This window comes from Salmo salar, chromosome 01, assembly GCF_965601325.2.
Source record: "Salmo salar chromosome 01, fSalSal1, whole genome shotgun sequence".
NCBI classification, from domain to species: domain Eukaryota; kingdom Metazoa; phylum Chordata; class Actinopteri; order Salmoniformes; family Salmonidae; genus Salmo; species Salmo salar.
The window spans coordinates 39,271,022-39,288,101 of NC_138291.1; the positions used below are offsets into that span (position 1 = coordinate 39,271,022).

The 17,080-nt window shown below is 44.9% G+C and overlaps 1 protein-coding gene across 3 annotated transcripts in view; it reads right to left on the bottom strand.

Annotated features, from left to right (window-relative positions):
* LOC106602003 (bromodomain adjacent to zinc finger domain protein 1A) overlaps positions 1-17,080 on the bottom strand; it is a 46,721-nt gene that overhangs the window by 11,180 nt on the left and 18,461 nt on the right. For all 3 annotated transcript variants that reach the window (XM_014194462.3, XM_014194448.3, XM_014194456.3), the window contains exons 13-21: positions 16,873-16,968; positions 16,007-16,231; positions 15,517-15,885; positions 14,681-15,277; positions 13,479-13,651; positions 8,963-9,108; positions 5,923-6,089; positions 5,365-5,439; positions 2,705-2,952 (exon numbers count right to left, since the gene is read on the bottom strand). In XM_014194462.3, coding sequence (XP_014049937.2) covers positions 2,705-2,952; positions 5,365-5,439; positions 5,923-6,089; positions 8,963-9,108; positions 13,479-13,651; positions 14,681-15,277; positions 15,517-15,885; positions 16,007-16,231; positions 16,873-16,968 — 2,096 coding nt within the window. The remainder of the gene's footprint in view (positions 1-2,704; positions 2,953-5,364; positions 5,440-5,922; positions 6,090-8,962; positions 9,109-13,478; positions 13,652-14,680; positions 15,278-15,516; positions 15,886-16,006; positions 16,232-16,872; positions 16,969-17,080) is intronic.

Below are 17,080 nucleotides of genomic sequence, written 5' to 3' on the forward strand. Positions count from 1 at the left end.
CACTGGGGCGCCACAAGGGTGCGTTCTCAGCCCTCTCCTGTACTCCCTGTTCACCCACGACTGAGTGACCATGCACACCTACAACTCAATCATCAAGTTTGCAGACGACACAACAGTAGTGGGCTTGATTACCAACAACGAGACAGCCTACAGGGAGGAGGTGAGGGCCCTAGGACTGTGGTGTCAGGAAAACCGAGAGACTGAAAAACAGCTCCTATCTCAAGGCCATCAGACTGTTAAACAGCCATCACTAACATTGAGTGGCTGCTGCCAACATAGTGACTCAAATCTCTAGCCACTTAATTAAAAATTGGATGTAATAAATGTATCACTCGTCACTTTAAACAATGCCACTTGATATGTTTACATACCCTAAATTACTCATCTCATATGTATATACTATACCATCTACTGCATCTTGCCTATGTCGCACGGCCATTGCTCATCCATATATTTATATGTACATATTCTTATTAATTCCGTCACACTTGTGTGGTAGTTGTTGTGAAATTGTTAGATATTACTGCACGGTCGGAACTTGAAGCACAAGCATTTCGCTACACTCGCATTAACATCTGCTAACCATGTGTATGTGACCAATAAAATGTGATTTGATTTTAATTCTACCTCTGAAAACAAGGATTCTACAATCCATGGCCCCAAGTGAGGAAGACTGCACCATCACTAGAGATGTCAAGGCTGCCATTAGAGAGGACTGAACCCCAGATAACCCCCTAATTTACAGGACTACTTTCATAGATCTACTGCACTGGATCCAAGGTTCAAGTCCCTGTCTCACCTAGTCCCTGCCCTACACCGGAGGACATACAGTGAGCTCACCACCGAGATTGTGGCCACTGAAGAGGTGTGTAAAATTTTTTTTTTTAAAGTGAATTACTTAAATAATAAATATACTGCAGTCTAATCGTCATCTATGCTATTGCTATTAGAATCATCCATTTTTGACTTGGAATAATGGTATTGCCACAATTATAGTTCTATGAAATATGATAATAAATAATTTGTTTAATAGATCAAGTAATTTTTTCTGCAGGGTTGACCCTGCAGGGTTGGCCACAGAACCGACACAGACTCAGAGGCACCTCCTCCACAAAATAATTTGGCCATGAAGGAGCGTTTCGGGGAGACCTTTGTGAGCAAGGACACAGGCAAGACGTTTTCCAACACCATCAAAGAGGAGGCATCCCAGTGGATGGTGATCCACTGGCATGGTGGAAAAGCAATGAGTGTAAATACCTTCATATTGCCATGATGGCGAGACGCTACCTGGCACTTCAGTTCCTAGCGAGAGGGTGTTCTCCAAGGCAGGGGACATAGTGACTGCAAAGAGGTCTCCCCTCTCCCCAGACAATGTAGACTTTCTCATCTTTTTGAAAAAGATTTTGAAGTTATAAGTTCAAGTCTGCTTTGCTTCCTTTTTTTGATGTGGACACAGGCAATTTTCTTTTATTCACTATTGTTCAAAGGAAGAAGGTATCATGCCTCATATTGCACTTTAATTTAACAATTGAGTATTTTATATATTTTAAGATTTTATTTATTTAAACATTGAAAACTTCCTTGCTTTAAGTGTTTTTCAAGTAATAAATGGAAAGCAAAGTTAGACTCCCTTTTTTTGCTAACCCGAAAAACAAATCAGATCCATGACTCAAAGCCGTGATCTGATCCGTGAGTTGTGATCGTTGCACCACTAATACATACACAAACTATCTAGGTCAAATAGGGGAAAGGTGTTGATTGTAACTGTTTCTTAAAACCAGGTTTGCTGTTCACTTGAGAAATATGAGAAAGAAAGGAGTACCATGCAATGTGTGGTGTAAAAGATAGATTTTTCTAACGAGTAGTTTGAACAAACCTTACAGTGGAGCAAACCTTAATGCGTGCTTCCCTCCTTGCCGTTGGGAACAAACAATCCTACTAATTAAAATAGCCTACCAATGCATTAAGACAAGTTAAAGTTACGAAGAGTATTTCCCAAATAGGCCATTCTAATAAAGTGTTTAATGTCCTAAAGTTGCAGCTTTCAAAATAGAACAATTGTGAAAGTCTGTCTATAAGGCGATTCTCTAGCACAGCTTGATTTAGAATGACATTGCAGGCAACAAGTGAAATTGACTAAACAATATCGAAATGGAAAAAAATCGAATGAGAAAGTACAGCTGAGCAAATCTTAAGAAATGTGTAGAAGAGGGCCATTTCCATAGCTAATCATTAGCAATGTAGGCTTCAACCCACCTACAATATATAGCCTAGGCCTAATAAGAGAGGAAGATGCAAACCATTGAATATTATCTAGTTCTGGGGACAGCAGAGTTGCATGCTCTGCAGCTGGCGCCTTCATAATTGTCCAACTCATCACGCTACAGTCAGACACCAACCTCATTCATGCCACAGCTCCAACAGAGGAAAATGCTATAAAAAAATAAAAGGATCCAAAATATATTTTGCCATGATTCCCCTCGTCCTTCCTGTAGCATGCTAGTTTGCGCTAGCTGTCCATTTCAAATCATTAAAAAAAAAAAAAAAATATTGTAAAAAAAAACAAAAAATCAGAACTGGTTGACCAACGGGGCGATACCATCGTATATCTAAATGTTTTATGGGTACCTAAGCACCATAGCACAAAGGTTGACGTCATCCAACCCTGCAGGCCATGTGTGAACAAAAGCATAATCCATCCTACCTTGAGTTTGGGGCGGACACAGTGGATGTGGTGTCCTCTGTCGCAACTGTCACACAGCAGCATGTTTTCTGCATCTCCCTTCCTGCGACAGACCTTACAACGGGCGTTGAGCAGAGACTTGGCCCAGATGACACTGCGCTCCAGTGTGGAGAGGTGGAGGAAGACCTGAGACAGGCTGGAACAGCCCAGCAGAGACTCCCTCCAACGCTCCTGGACAGTCTTCACCACCCGACCACTGTCACTACCTCCTGATGGGGTCAGAAACACAGTCAAACATCCTCCATTCCTCTCCATCATCTACAACACAAGTCAACACAGTCTTCACCAACCCACCACTGTCAAAGCCACCTGAGGGGAGGGGAGACAGTCTGTCAGATCAAGACTGAGTGTACAAAACATTAGGAACACCGGCTCTTTCCATGACAGACTGTCCAGGTGAAAGCCATGATCCCTTATTGATGTCACTTGTAAATCCTCTTCAAAACTAGTGAAGATGACGGGTTAAAAGAAGGATTTAAGCCTCGAGACCATTAACGTGGGTTGTGTATGGGCTCCATTCAGAAGGTGAATAGGCAAGACAAACGGAGTATGGTAGTAGGTGCCAGGCGCACCGGTTTGAGTGCGTCAAGAACTGCAGCGCTGCCTGGTTTTTCATTCCCAACAGTTTCCCTTGTGTATCAAGAATGGTTCACCACCCACAGTAAGCAATAAAAAAATTTTAAAAAATACATTTAACCTTTATTTACTAGGCAAGTCAGTTAAAAACAAATTATTCTCTACAATGACGGCCTATACGAGCCAAACCCGGACGACGCTCAGCCAATTGTGCGCCGCCCTATGGGATAACCAATCACAGCCGGTTGTGATCAAGCCCGGATTGGAGTCAACATGGGCCAGCATCCCTGTGGAACGCTTTCGGCACCTTGCAGAGTCCATGCCCCGACGAATTGGGGCTTTTGAGGGCAAAATGGGGTGCAACTCAATATTAGAAAGGTGTTCCTAATGTTTTGTACACAGTGTACATATTTTACTGTTATCTTATTTCAGATTGGTATCATTAAGATAATATACAGTACCAGTCAAGTTGACACCTACTCATTCAAGGGTTTCTTCCTTTTTACTATTTTCTACATTGTAGAATCAAAACCATGAAATAACACAGTAAACAAAATATATACATTTTATGTTTGAGATTCTGCAAAGTAGCCACCCTTTGCCTTGATTACAGCTTTGCACTCTTGGCATTCTCTCAAATCAGCTTCACCTGGAATGCTTTTCCAACCATCTTGAAGGAGTTCCCACATATCACACTCTAAGGTCCAACTCATCCCAAACCATCTCATTTGGTTTGAGGTTGGGTGATTGTGGAGGCCAGGTCACCTGATGCAGCACTCCATCACTCTCCTTCTTGGTCAAATAGCCCTTACACAGCCTGAAAGTGTGTTGAGTCATTGTCATGTTGAAAACAAATGATAGTCCCACTAAGCGCAAACCTTGATGGGATGGCGTATCGCTGCAGAATGCTGTGGTAGACATGCCTTGAATTATAAATAATTGACCAACAGTGTCACCATTAAAGTGCCCCAACACCATCACACCACCTCCATGCTTCACCGTGGGAACCACACACGCAGCGATCATCCGTTCACATACTCTGCGTTTCACAAAGACACGGCGGTTGAAACCAAAAATCTCATCAGACCAAAGGACAGATTTACACAGGTCTAATGTCCATTGCCTGTGTTTCTTGGCCCAAGCAAGTCTCTTCTCATTGGTGTCCTTTAGTAGTGGTTTCTTTGCAGCAATTCGACCATGAAGGCCTGATTCACACAGTCTCCTCTGAACAGTTGATGTTGAGATGTGTCTGTTACTTGAACTCTGTGAAGCATTTATTTGGGTTGCAATTTCTGAGGCTGGTAACTCGAATGAACTTATCCTCTGCAGCAGTGGTAACTCTGGGTCTTCCTTTCCTGTGGCGGTCCTCATGAGAGCCAGTTTCATCATAGTGCTTGATGGTTTTTGCGACTGCACTTGAAGAAACTTTCAAAGTTTTTGAAATATTCCAGATTGACTGACCTTCATGTCTAAAAGTAATGGACTGTCGTTTCTCTTTGCTTATTTTAGCTGTTCTTGCCATAATATGGACTTGGTCTTTTAAAGAAATAGGGCTCTCTTCTGTATACCACCCCTACCTTGTCACAATGCAACTGATTGGCTCAAACGCATTAAAGGTAAGAAATTCCACAAATTGACTTTTAACAAGGCACACCTGTTAAATGAAATGCATTCCAGGTGACTACCTCGAAGCTAGTTGAGAGAATGCAAAGCTGTCAAGGCAAAGGGTGACTACTTTGAAGAATCTCAAATAAATAGATTTTGATTTGTTTAACACTTTTTGGGTTACCCCGTGTTATTTCATAGTTTTGATATCATCACTACAATATCATCTCTACAACGTAGAAAATAGAAAAAATAAACCTTGACTGAGTAGGTAGCCAAACTTTTGACTGGTACTGTGTGTGTGTGATATATAAATAGACAAGCTCTTTTTCCCCAAGCATGACGGATTTTATATATCTCAAATCCGTCATGCTTGGGGAAAAAGAGCTTTTCAATTTCATAGTGCTGATTTTGCCTTCCTTTCTTGCCATCATCCTTACCTTCACTGTTTTGATCCTCATCTTTCTTCTTGTCTCTCTTCTTTGCCTTCTGGTCCTTTTTAGAGTCTTCATCTCCTGTTGAGGGGATAACAAAGATGAGGCACCGTTTGCCATGACAGTCCACAAGATACATTTGAACGTCAAACATATCATTAACAGCTCTAAACACAAATGCAATAAGCATGGACCTTTCTAATGACCAGTTTAGTGTGTGAAAAATACAGGTCTGAGCAGACATTAAATCACAGGTGGCACTTATTCCCTGCCTGTCTGGCAGTTAAGGTCTGTTAGATGCTCTGATAAAGGTCTCTGTGACCAAAAGCTTGACCTAAACAGCATTTTAATAGAGATTCTCAATTGACATTTTTTAATCCAGGAAATGCCTTAATCTGCAGCTCAAAGTTAATACAATTCACAATGATTTAAGTGCACACCGCGCCCAAAATGGCACCCTATTCCCTATGTGCTCCGGTCAAAAGTAGTGCACTACAAAGGGAATAGGGTGCAATAAGGACAATACCAGTTCTCTACGGAAACTTCTGAGTTTTGCTGGCCTACCCAGTGGAGCCTTGAGGAACTTCCTCTCGATGCCCTGTTGGATGTGGGCCAGGGCCTGAGCCAGGTAGTGGACTGTGTTGTTGACCAGCTGAGGGGTGCTGGGGCTGGAGGCAACATTGATACTCTCCCCCTTTAGCTCCTGTATCCTGAACAATGACACCTGTAAACTGGAACATGGAGCAGACAGAGAGATGGTGTTCAACTGTGGGTGTCAACAAAGATCTTCCTCTGGGTGTCAAAGATACAGTGGGGATGAAAGAATGAGTAAAGAAAATACAAAAAGCTATGTGGAATTTGAAACTCTTATTGAACCAGCTGTTGCCATTTGAGGACATGAGCTTCTCTATTCAAACCGTATGAAAAACAAGTTCAACATCAAATTTGTACTTGTCTGGTACCCAGGCCTTTTCTTAATTAACTCAATGTAACCATATTTCTATCTAGCTAACCTCTTGGTCTCTCCCTTCAGCTCCTGGAACCTGACCAATGAAATATTCAACCTGCACATGCTTTTTTACTGATCCTATGCTCTCGCCTCTGGGAGTCAATAAAATATATATACACCACATGAACAAAAGTACGTGGACACCTGCTCGTCAAACGTCTCATTCCAAAATCATGGGGATTAATATGGAGTTGGTCCCCCCTTTGCTGCTATAACAGCATCCACTCTTCTGGGAAGGCTTTCCACTAGATGTTGGCACATTGCTGCAGGGACTTTCTTCCATTCACAAGAGCATTACTGAGGTCTGGCACTGATGTTGGGCGATTAGGCCTGGCTCGCAGTCTGCGTTCCAATTCATCCCAAAGGTGTTCGATGGGGTTGAGGTCAGGGCTCTGTGCAGGCCAGCTAGTTCTTCCACACCAATCTTGACAAACCATTTCTCTATGGACCTCGTGTTGTTCACAGGGGAATTGTCATGCTGAAACAGGAAAGATCCTTCCCCAAACTGTCGCCACAAAGTTGGAAGCACAGAATCATCTAGAATGTCATTGTATGCTGTAGCGTTAAGATTTCCCTTCACAGGAACAAAGGGACCTAGCCCAAACCATGAAAAACAGCCCTGGGCCAGTATTCCTCCTCCACCAAAGTCTACAGTTGGCACTACGCATTGGGGCAAGTAGCGTTCTCCTGGCATCCGCCAAACCCAGATTGGACCGTATGACAGCCAGATGGTAAAGCGCAAGCCATCACTCCAGAGAATGCATTTCCACTGCTCCAGAGTCAACTGGCAGTGAGCTTTACAACCACTCCAGCCGATGCTAGGCATTGTGATCTTAGGCTTGTGTGCAGCTACTCGGCCATGGAAACCCATTTCATGAAGCTCCCAACAAACAGTTATTGTGCTGACATTGCTTCCCGAGGTAGTTTGTAACTCGGTAGGGAGTGTTTTTACGTGTTACGCGCTTCAACACTGGGCGGTCCCGTTCTGTAAGCTTGTGTGGACTACCACTTCGCGGCTGAGCCATTGTTGCTCCTAGACGTCTCCACTTCACAACCACAGCACTTACAGTTGACAGGGGCAGCTCTAGGAGGGCAGAAATTTAACTTGCTGGAAAGATGGAATCCTATGATGGTGCCAAGTTGAAAGTCACTGAGCATTCTACTGCCAATGTTTGTCTATGGAGATTGCATGGCTGTGTGCTTGATTTAACACCTGTCAGCAACGGGTGTGGCTAAAATTGCCGAATCCACTAATTTGAAGGGGTGTCCAGATACTTTTTTAAATGCAGTGCATTTGGATAGAATTCAGACACCTTGACTTTTTCTACATTTTGTTATGTTACAGCCTTAATCTAAAAATGATATTAAATGTTGTTTTTCCCCACAATCTACACAATACCCCATAATGACAAGGCGAAAACCAGTTTAGACATTTTTGTTAATTTATATATAAAAAAAATATATAAAAAAATAAAAACAGGGCCTCACGAATGGCGCAGTGGTCTAAGGCACTGCATCGGTGTCACTACAGCCGGGGGTTCGATACCAAGCTGTGTCACAACCGGCCATGACCGGGAGTCCCAAAGGGTGGCGCACAATTGGCACAGCATCGCCTGGGTTAGGGGAGGATTTGGCCATGGGGGGAGGGGGGGGCTTTACTTCGCTCATTGCGCTCTAGTGACTCATTGTGGCAGGCCAGATGCATGCAGCCTGACTTCGGTCATCAGTTGAACAGTGTTTCCTCCGACGCATTGGTGCAGCTGGATTTCGGGTTAAGCAAGCGGGTGTTAAGAAGCACGGCATGGGGGGGGGGTCATGTTTCAGAGGACGTATGACTCGACCTTTGCCTCTCTTGAGCTCGTTGGGGAGTTGCAGATTTGAGACAAGATTGTAATCACAAAATTTGGAAGAAAAAGGGGGATAAAAAATATAAAATACCAAATTTACATAAGTATTCAGACCCTTTTGCTATCAGACTCAAAATTGCGCTCCAGTGCATGCTGATCTAACATCTCTGGAGAGAACTTAAAATAGCTGTGCAGCGACGCTCCCAATCCAACCTGACAGAGCTTGAGAGGATCTGCAGAGAAGAATGGGAGAAACCCACCCCAAATACAGGTGTGACAAGCTTCTAGCATCATACCCAAGAAGACTCGAGGCTGTAATGCTGCCCAAGGTGCTTCAACAAAGTACTGAGTAAAGGGTCTGAATACTTAAGCAACCATGATTTCAGTTTATTCATAAATTGCAAAAATGTCTAAAAACCTGTTTTTGCTTTGTCATTATCGGGTAGTGTGTGTAGATTGATGGAAAACACCAAATAATCAATTTTAGAATAAGGCTGTAATGTAATAAACTGTAAAAAGTCAAGGGGTCTGAATACTTTCCCAAAGTACTGTATAGTGTACTTTGCAGATAAAATATATATTGTGAACAAACACCTAACTCATTTAAGTATATGGTAGCCGTCTTTTTATCAGACATAAGGACAATTCATCAATGTAACCATTCATTATATCTAGCTAACCTCTTGGTGCACAATTTGACAGACAGTAGCACAAAATTCAGACCATGTGGTGGATGTACAGCATTTACCCGTCTTTTTTCAAGTTATCATTTATTTCCATTTTCTCCACGTCACCGTTCTCTCCTTTCCCAAAACCATTCTCCTTCAACTCGGGGCTCAGCAGTTCATAGTGGCCTTCCTCCAGTGCTTTCCTCCATTCACTCCTCTCCATCACCTACAATACATGACCAACCAGAGATGTCATCAAATCAATGTTTTCATTCCCTGAAAAATACATGTTCATTTTTAAAGTTTGGGAGGAAAATTGGAAAGCATTCAGATTCAATTCATAACTCTGCCTACCACTGTATATAAAAAATAAACAATTCATAGTCCCTCATAACAGCTCATTCATTATGTTGTCAAATACCTAATCATTACTAACAATGAAGAACAGATTTTTTGCTGCATATCATATCAAATTTGGTGTAGACCTTACCGTGAAATGCTTACTTACAAGCCCTTAACCAACAACGCAGTCCAATAAAGTAAAAAATGAAAAGTAACAATAACGAGGCTATATACAGGAGGTACCGGTACCTAGTCAATGTGCAGGGGTACGGGTTAGTCGAGGTCATTTGTACATGTAGGTAGGGGTAAGGTGACTATGGATAGATAATAAACAGCAAGTAGCAGCAGTGTAAAACAGGGGGGGGGGGGGGGTTCGAGGTAAATAGTCCGGGTGGCCATTTCATTAATTGTTCAGCAGTCTTATGGCTTGGGGGTAGAAGCTGTTAAGAAGCCTTTTGGACCTAGACTTGGCGATTCAGTACCGCTTGCTGGTGCAGTAGCAGAGAGAACTATGACTTGGGTGACTGGACAATTGTTAAGGCCTTCCTCTGACACTGCCTAGTATATATGTCCTGGATGGCAGGAAGCTTGGCCCCAGTGATGTACTGGGCCGTACGCCCTACCATGTGTAGCGCCTTGCGGTCGGATGCCGAGCAGTTGCCATACCAGGCGGTGAAGCAACGGTGCAGCTGTATTAGTATGTGAAATAAAGCAATTAATCAGAAAAAGAGCTATTGACCAACCAGAGCATCATAACATTGCCCCTTTGCACCATGGTACACATACAGATTATACACAGAGGGTTTTACAGTTCATTAAGAGGATAGGAAGAGGGATCTCTGGCAAGAACAAAGACGGAAGGGCTCTACCTTATGACCAATATCAAGTGGTGTGACGGGGGAAATCTACAGGAATTTCTGTTCACCCGACTTGGAATACATGGTCATCAAATTTCGCCCTTTTTACCTCCCGAGAGAAATCAGGGATTATCGCCACAGCTGTGTACATCCCGCCCCAAGCAGACACCAAAAATATATAAAAAGATCTTCATTGGACCCTGAACAAGCTGGAGACCACGTACCCAGAGGCAGCATTCATTGTCAAGGGGGACTTCAACAAAAGTATAAACGCAACATACAACAATTACAAAAGTTACAGTTCATAAGGAAATCCAACAATTTAAATAAATTCATTAGACTCTAATCTATGGATTTCACATGACTGGGAAAAAAGATATGCATCTGTTGGTCAGATACCTTAAAACAAAAATGGGCCTCAGGATCTCGTCAGTATTTCTGTGCATTCAAATTACCATCAATAAAATGCAATTTTGTTGTTTGTCTGTAGCTTATGCATGCCCCTACCATTACCCCACCGCCGCCATGGGGCACGCTCTTCACAATGTTGACATCAGCAAACAGCTCACCCACACAACGACATACACGTGGTCTGCAGTTGTGAGGTCGGTTGGATGTACTACCGAATTCTCTCAAACCCTGTTGAGGCGGCTTATGGTAGAGAAATTAACATGCAATACTCTGGCAACAGCTCTGGTAGACATTCCGGCAGGCTCCCTCAAAACTTGAGACATCTGTGGCATTGTGTGACAAATTGCATATTTTAGAGTGGTCTTTTATTGTCCCCAGCACAAGGTGCACCTGTGTAATGATCATGCTGTTTCATCAGCTTCTTGATATACCACACCAGTCAGGTGGATGGATTACCTTGGCAAAGGAGAAATGCTCACTAACAGGGACGAAAACAAATTTGTACACAACATTTGAGAGAAATAAGCTTTTTGTGTGATTGCAACATTTCTGGGATCTTTTATTTCAGCTCATGAAACATGGGACCAACACTTTACATTTTGCGTTTATACACAAAAGTATGTGGTCACCCCTTCAAATGACTGGATTTGGTTATTTAAGACACACGTTGCTTACAGGTGTAGACAATCGAGCACAGCCATGCAATCTCTATAGACAGACATTGGCAGTAGAATGGCCTTACTGAAGAGGTCAGTAACTTTGAATGTAGAAGTACTGTTATTGTGAAGTGGAAACACCTAGGAGCAACAACGGCTCAGCCGCGAAGTGGTAGGCCACACAAGCTCAGAACGGGAACGCCAAGTTCTGAAATGCATAAAGATTGTCTGTCATCTGTTGCAACACTCACTACCAAGTTCCAAACTGCCTCAAAGCAACATCAGTACAAGAACTGTTCGTTGGGAGCTTCATGAAAGGGGTTTCCATGGCAGAGCAGCCGCACACAAGCCTAATATCACCATGCGCAATGCCAAGCGTCGGCTATAGTGGTGTAAAGCTTGCCTCAATTGGACTCTGGCGCAGTGGAAACGGGTTCTCTGGAGTGATGAATCACGCTTCACCATCTGATAGTCCGACAGACAAATATGGGTTTGGAGGATGCCAGGAGAACGCTACCTGCCCAAATACATAGTGCCAACTGTAAAGTTTGGTGGAAGAGGAATAATGGTCTGGGGCTGTTTTTCATGGTTTGGGCTAGGCCCCTTAGTTCTAGTGAAAGGAAATCTTAAAGCTACAGCATACAATGACATTCTAAACAACTGTGCTTCCAATTTTGTGGCAACAGTTTGGGAAAGGCCCTTTCCTGTTTCAGCATGACAATGCCCCTGTGCCCAAAGCGAGGTCCACACAGAAATGGTTTGTCGAGATCGGTGTGGAAGAACTTGACTGGCCTGCACAGAGCCCCGACCTCAACCCCATCGAACATCTTTGGGATGAATTGGAACGCCGACTGCAAGCCAGGCCTAATTGCCCAACATCAGTGCCCGACCTCAGTAATGCGCTTGTGGCTGAATGGAAGCAACTCCATGACTTAATTTTACTCCATCCCAAGTACAAACAAAGACTCAAGAGGGAAGTTCTGGCGGTCAGGTCTGCACAGCACTGGTCTGACCAACCAGAATCCATTCTCCAAGAATGTTTTGATCACATGGAATATGTTCCAGGTCATCTATGGGGATAACATCAATAAATATGCAGACTCAGTCACCAGACTCATAAACAAAAAAAAGCATTGATGTATGTTGTAGGGCCTTATATGATCATAGATTACAAAAAGAAAGCCAGTCAAGTCGCGGATAACAAAGCCGCCCATACCGCACGAGCTAAACACCTTTTTCCTCACGCTTCACAACTGAGCTGCTGAGGAAAGTCTCCTGAGGACGAGGGCTACGTGCTTGTTAAACGTTGCAAGGATGCCAACCCTAACGGCATCCTCAGAGCACATGCAGACCAGCTAGCGGTTGTGTTTTCCCACATCTTCAATCTCAGGCCGTTATCCCCACCTGCTTCAAGATGTCCACCATCATCCCCATGCCCAAGGAAAGCAACTGAACGATTACCGAGCCATAGAACTCACCTCCGTCATCATGTAGTGCTTCGAGAGGCTAGTCAAAGACTACATCACCTCAACACACTCGACCCTCTCCAATTCACCTATCGCCCTGACATTCCATAGACAAACTACAGGCACGAGGTATGCACTGACGGTGTGGTGCCAGGTAAACAACCTCTCCCACAATGTCAGCAAAACAAAAAAAAGGAGTGGATTGTGGACTTCAGGAGTAACCAGGCTGGGCACGCCCCCATCTTCATCAACGGGCGTCAAACCACATGGCCACTGGTGAAGGCACGACAGCGACACTAACCTCAGGAGGCTGAAGAAATTTGGCCTGTCCCCAAGAATCCCTCAGTGTTCTACAGGAGAGCCATCGAGACCATACTGTCTGGTCGGGTTGCATCACAGCCTGGTACGGCATCTACACCGCCGCTGACCCCAAGGTACTACAGAGGGTGGTATGCTCAGACGAACGCACCATTGGGCGTACACTGCCTGCCCTCCAGAACACCTACAACACCAGGTGTTGCAGGAAGGCCAAGAAGATCAGGGACCTCAGACACCCGAGCCATAGCCCGTTCTCCATAGCCCGTTCTCCATAGCCCGTTCTCCATAGCCCGTTCTCCATAGCCCGTTCTCCATAGCCTGTTCACTTCCATTACTCAGACACAGCAGTAAAGGCGCATCATGGCTAAAAGTAACAGATTGACCAATAGCTTCTACCCCCAGACCATCAGCCTGCTGAATAGCCACCACTAGTTAGGTACCTGCCCCCCCCCCCCCCCCCCACAACATTTTCACCCCCTCAGACATCTACCCTGCCCCCACCCTATTGGACATTTATCATGCCGAACAGCCACCACTACTCCTAACCTTGATTTGACCCAGTGTACCCTGGTAGATGCGGTCCTCTATATCTAGCAGCAGGTCTCTCAGCCGGTTGCCCATGAACTTCTCAGCAGGAGCCGCTGTGCCTTCTGGTAGAGCAGGGGCAGCCTTGGACCTGGCCGAGACCACTTTGCTACCACCAGCCTCTGGTTTAATATCTGCAAACAAACAAAACTACAGGCAAAACAGTGCATATCCCAAACATACAGTAGGAACACTTGAATTGAAAATCATCCCTCACTCATTCACTCCAGAAGTGATTCTCTGCTGAAGTGCAGTGAGACAAACCAGTGGACCAGAGTCTATATGGAGTCAGTGACAACTGGGCTATGTTTACACAGTCAGCCAAATTCGGATATTTTTCCAACTAAAGCCTAGTTCACGTCGGCAGTTTGAAGTGACTCAAATCCCAATTTTTTGCATATCCGAGTCGAAACAGTTATTTTTCATTCAGTCTGAACAGCCAGAAAAGGACAGAATCTGATATTTCAAGCTACATTTCTAGCCACCTTCTTAGGTGGTTTACAAATCAGATTCCTGGCAATGCAACAGGCCTTGCTAGCTACTCTGTTGACAATTTGAGAAGAACATGTGGTAGCTAACTAGCTTGTTAATTGCCAGAAAGCTAAAACAGCTACCTAGCTAGCTAGTTGACTGCTGTGGCTAGCCTAAATGGAGTAATTTTGAAAGTTGGATCATCTGATCCTTTGAGGCTTTAAAAAAGTGTACTTACACTATGCTTTTGAACATTCTAAGCAACTGGGAAGCGTTGTCACTTTAACTTGCCACATAACTCCTGAGTGATAAGAAGCAGAAGCACCACATCACTATGACAACTATCGTAGCCATGTCAGCAAATGACTTCGGTCTGAAGACAAATCTGATTTGGTCACGTGTAACTTTCTGTTTGGACAGTCGGTTTTCCAAAACAGATTAGAAAAACAAAACTGATTTGATCATTAAGGCCTACAGTGTGAACAAGGCTTAATTGGTCTTTAGACCAATAACATCAGATCTTTCGCAGATCTGATTGGTCAAAAGAAACATTAGTGGGGGAAAAATATCAAAATTGGGCTGCCTGTGTAAATGCAGCCCTGTTGATGTTAGAAAGAGATTGGCCATTTGGATCAAGTTGCTATAGCCAGAGGCCTCTCCTCTATAGTCTGGTAGACTGCAGTAATCAGTACCTGTGCGGTTGTAGCGATCAGCTGCTGCAGCGGTATCGAGTAGCTGCGCAATGCGTTCTTTCTCCTGCACCAGGGCCTCCTTCAAGCTGCTCTCCCTGTGGCCCCGTGGGTTCAGGGCCTCAATCAGCATTTCTACCTCCTGGGGACTGCTGTAGAAGGCCCACTGGTTAGGACGGTTCACTGGGGGAGCAGAGCTGCTCTGGACAAGGGCTGGGAGGACAGGTTTGGAGACAGGGCCTGGGGTACAGCCTGTCTGGGAGAGGTCCTCTGGTTCTCTGGCCTCGTTCGGAGACACCTCCATCCCCTCAGCCTTGGCTGGCTCCTGGGTCGGTTCCTGGGGTTCCAGCATGTCCTCTGTCAGGCCGAAGTAGTCGTCCTCCACGAAGAGGGCTGGTGTGGAGGGGAAGAGCCAGTAGCGGCGGTAGAGGCGGTCACGCCCCAGGGGGAGGATATAGGTGCAGGCTGCAGCCTTCTGAATCCTCTCCTGGAGCTCCTTCTCCCTCTGCTGCTGCTGAGCAAGCTCCTCTGGGCTCAGGCCTGGGCTCACCTCTTTATGCTCGTCTTTAGGCTGCTTCTCCTTGGGACTGCACTCTTTCTCTATGGGTGAAATCAAATGTCTATGTTAGAACGGCAATAACAAGACTAACCAGAGGGGAAAATAGTTAACTGCATATTGACCTGGACCACACAACTATGTTGAACATTCCAGTTCCAAAACACTCGCATTAATTTTACTGTTCACCACAACAATTGATCGAGTCACACTACGTGAAAGCCTTCTAGGATTGCTAGTAGTATGTACATCTAGGGTAAGAGGACTGAAGGCTATTACTTACGCTTCTTAGTCTTGCTGTTGGTTGTCTGCTCCTCTTCATCCTCGGTCTTCTCTTCCCAATGGCTCTCAGTGCTGGTGTTCATCTCCTCAGTCTTCATGTAGCCATTTCTTCCTTCGTCTTCCATCAGCTTCTCATGTTTCTCTTTCAGCTCTTTCAGTTTCATCTCCTGTTCTTTCAACTTCTCCTCCTTCCTCTTGCGGACTCGGAAGGCAGCCTCCTCCCTCTCTCTGCGGTGCTGCTCAGCCTTCAGTTCCCTGAGCTCCTGCTTGGCCTGTCTCTGCTCGTCAGCGCTGTCCTCTATGAAGTCCCTGGTAGACACCAGGGTCAGCAGCTTACCACACAACGCATGGAGGATCTTCAGCTTCTCACCTGGGACAGAACACCACAGATCCATTAAACTCATGCTACACTCAAGGCGTTACCCTGTATGATCACTCCAGTGTTTCCCCAAGTCATGTGGCTTCAATCGGTGTGTCTCTCTCAGTCTCACCTGGCAGCAGGTCATAGACAGCAGTGCAGGAAAGCCTCTTGATCAGAGCCGGGTTGGCCAGTCTCAGCTCAACACAGGGGTCGTCTGTAGAGCCGAAGCCTCCCTGTTTCTGGTAGCGGAACTTTGTGTTAGCGGAGTTACAGTCGGCCCCCGATGCCAGGATGTGCAGCCTCAGGATCTCGGACAGAGTACAGCTGTCCAGGTCCAACTGCTTCAGACTGCAGCCTACAGACACCGACAGAGTCATGTACTGTATAGTTATTGTTTATACTACTGTATATAGTTAAAGACTGCATCCTATGGAGACCGAGTCATGTGCAGTTAGAGCAGGGGCTCCCACACTTTATCACTCGGGGCCCCCCTCACAGCACTGGGGAACATCCTGCACGCGCCACTTTCTATGGGCACAAACACAGTTCATAAACTGTTTACACCCCTCTTGTTGGAGAGAATTTTGCAGGTTTCAAGCTTATTTTCATGCAATACATTTTGCCGTGTCTAATGTGTATTCACGTGATATTTGAGAATTAAAAATTACAATATCTATGGGCAAAAAGAATGTTCTAAAACGGTAGCTGACATGGGCTAGTTGATCTGGACATTTCTGACAAGTTATAAATAGCTCTAAGACAAGAGGAACTGATACACTACCCAATTGAGAAATTGCACCTTCTGTATTCTACTATTACAACTTCCAAGAGTAAGTTTAAAGCCAGACAGTCGTACCCCCTCCCGTAATGACCCCTCATGCCCCCCCCGGGGGTGCACCCCAGTTTGGGAGCCAGGCTCTCAGTACAAAATAAACAAATGCACAAATAGTTGTATATGAACATTGACTATATCAAAGACTGTTGTCCTTCTCTCACCTTGGTGCAGCTGAGGCCAGGCAGCAGCCAGAGAAGCCACAGCACTGATGGCTGACTGGGTGGGGTCCGCATCATCATCCAGGGCCTCACTCAGATCTGCCAACAAGGAAGATGGTTTACCTCAATGAAACCGAAGATTTTACCATGATGCTAAAAGTCAGTCAATCCTACATCCTGGATGAAATGTCGCCATTGATAACATCCAGAG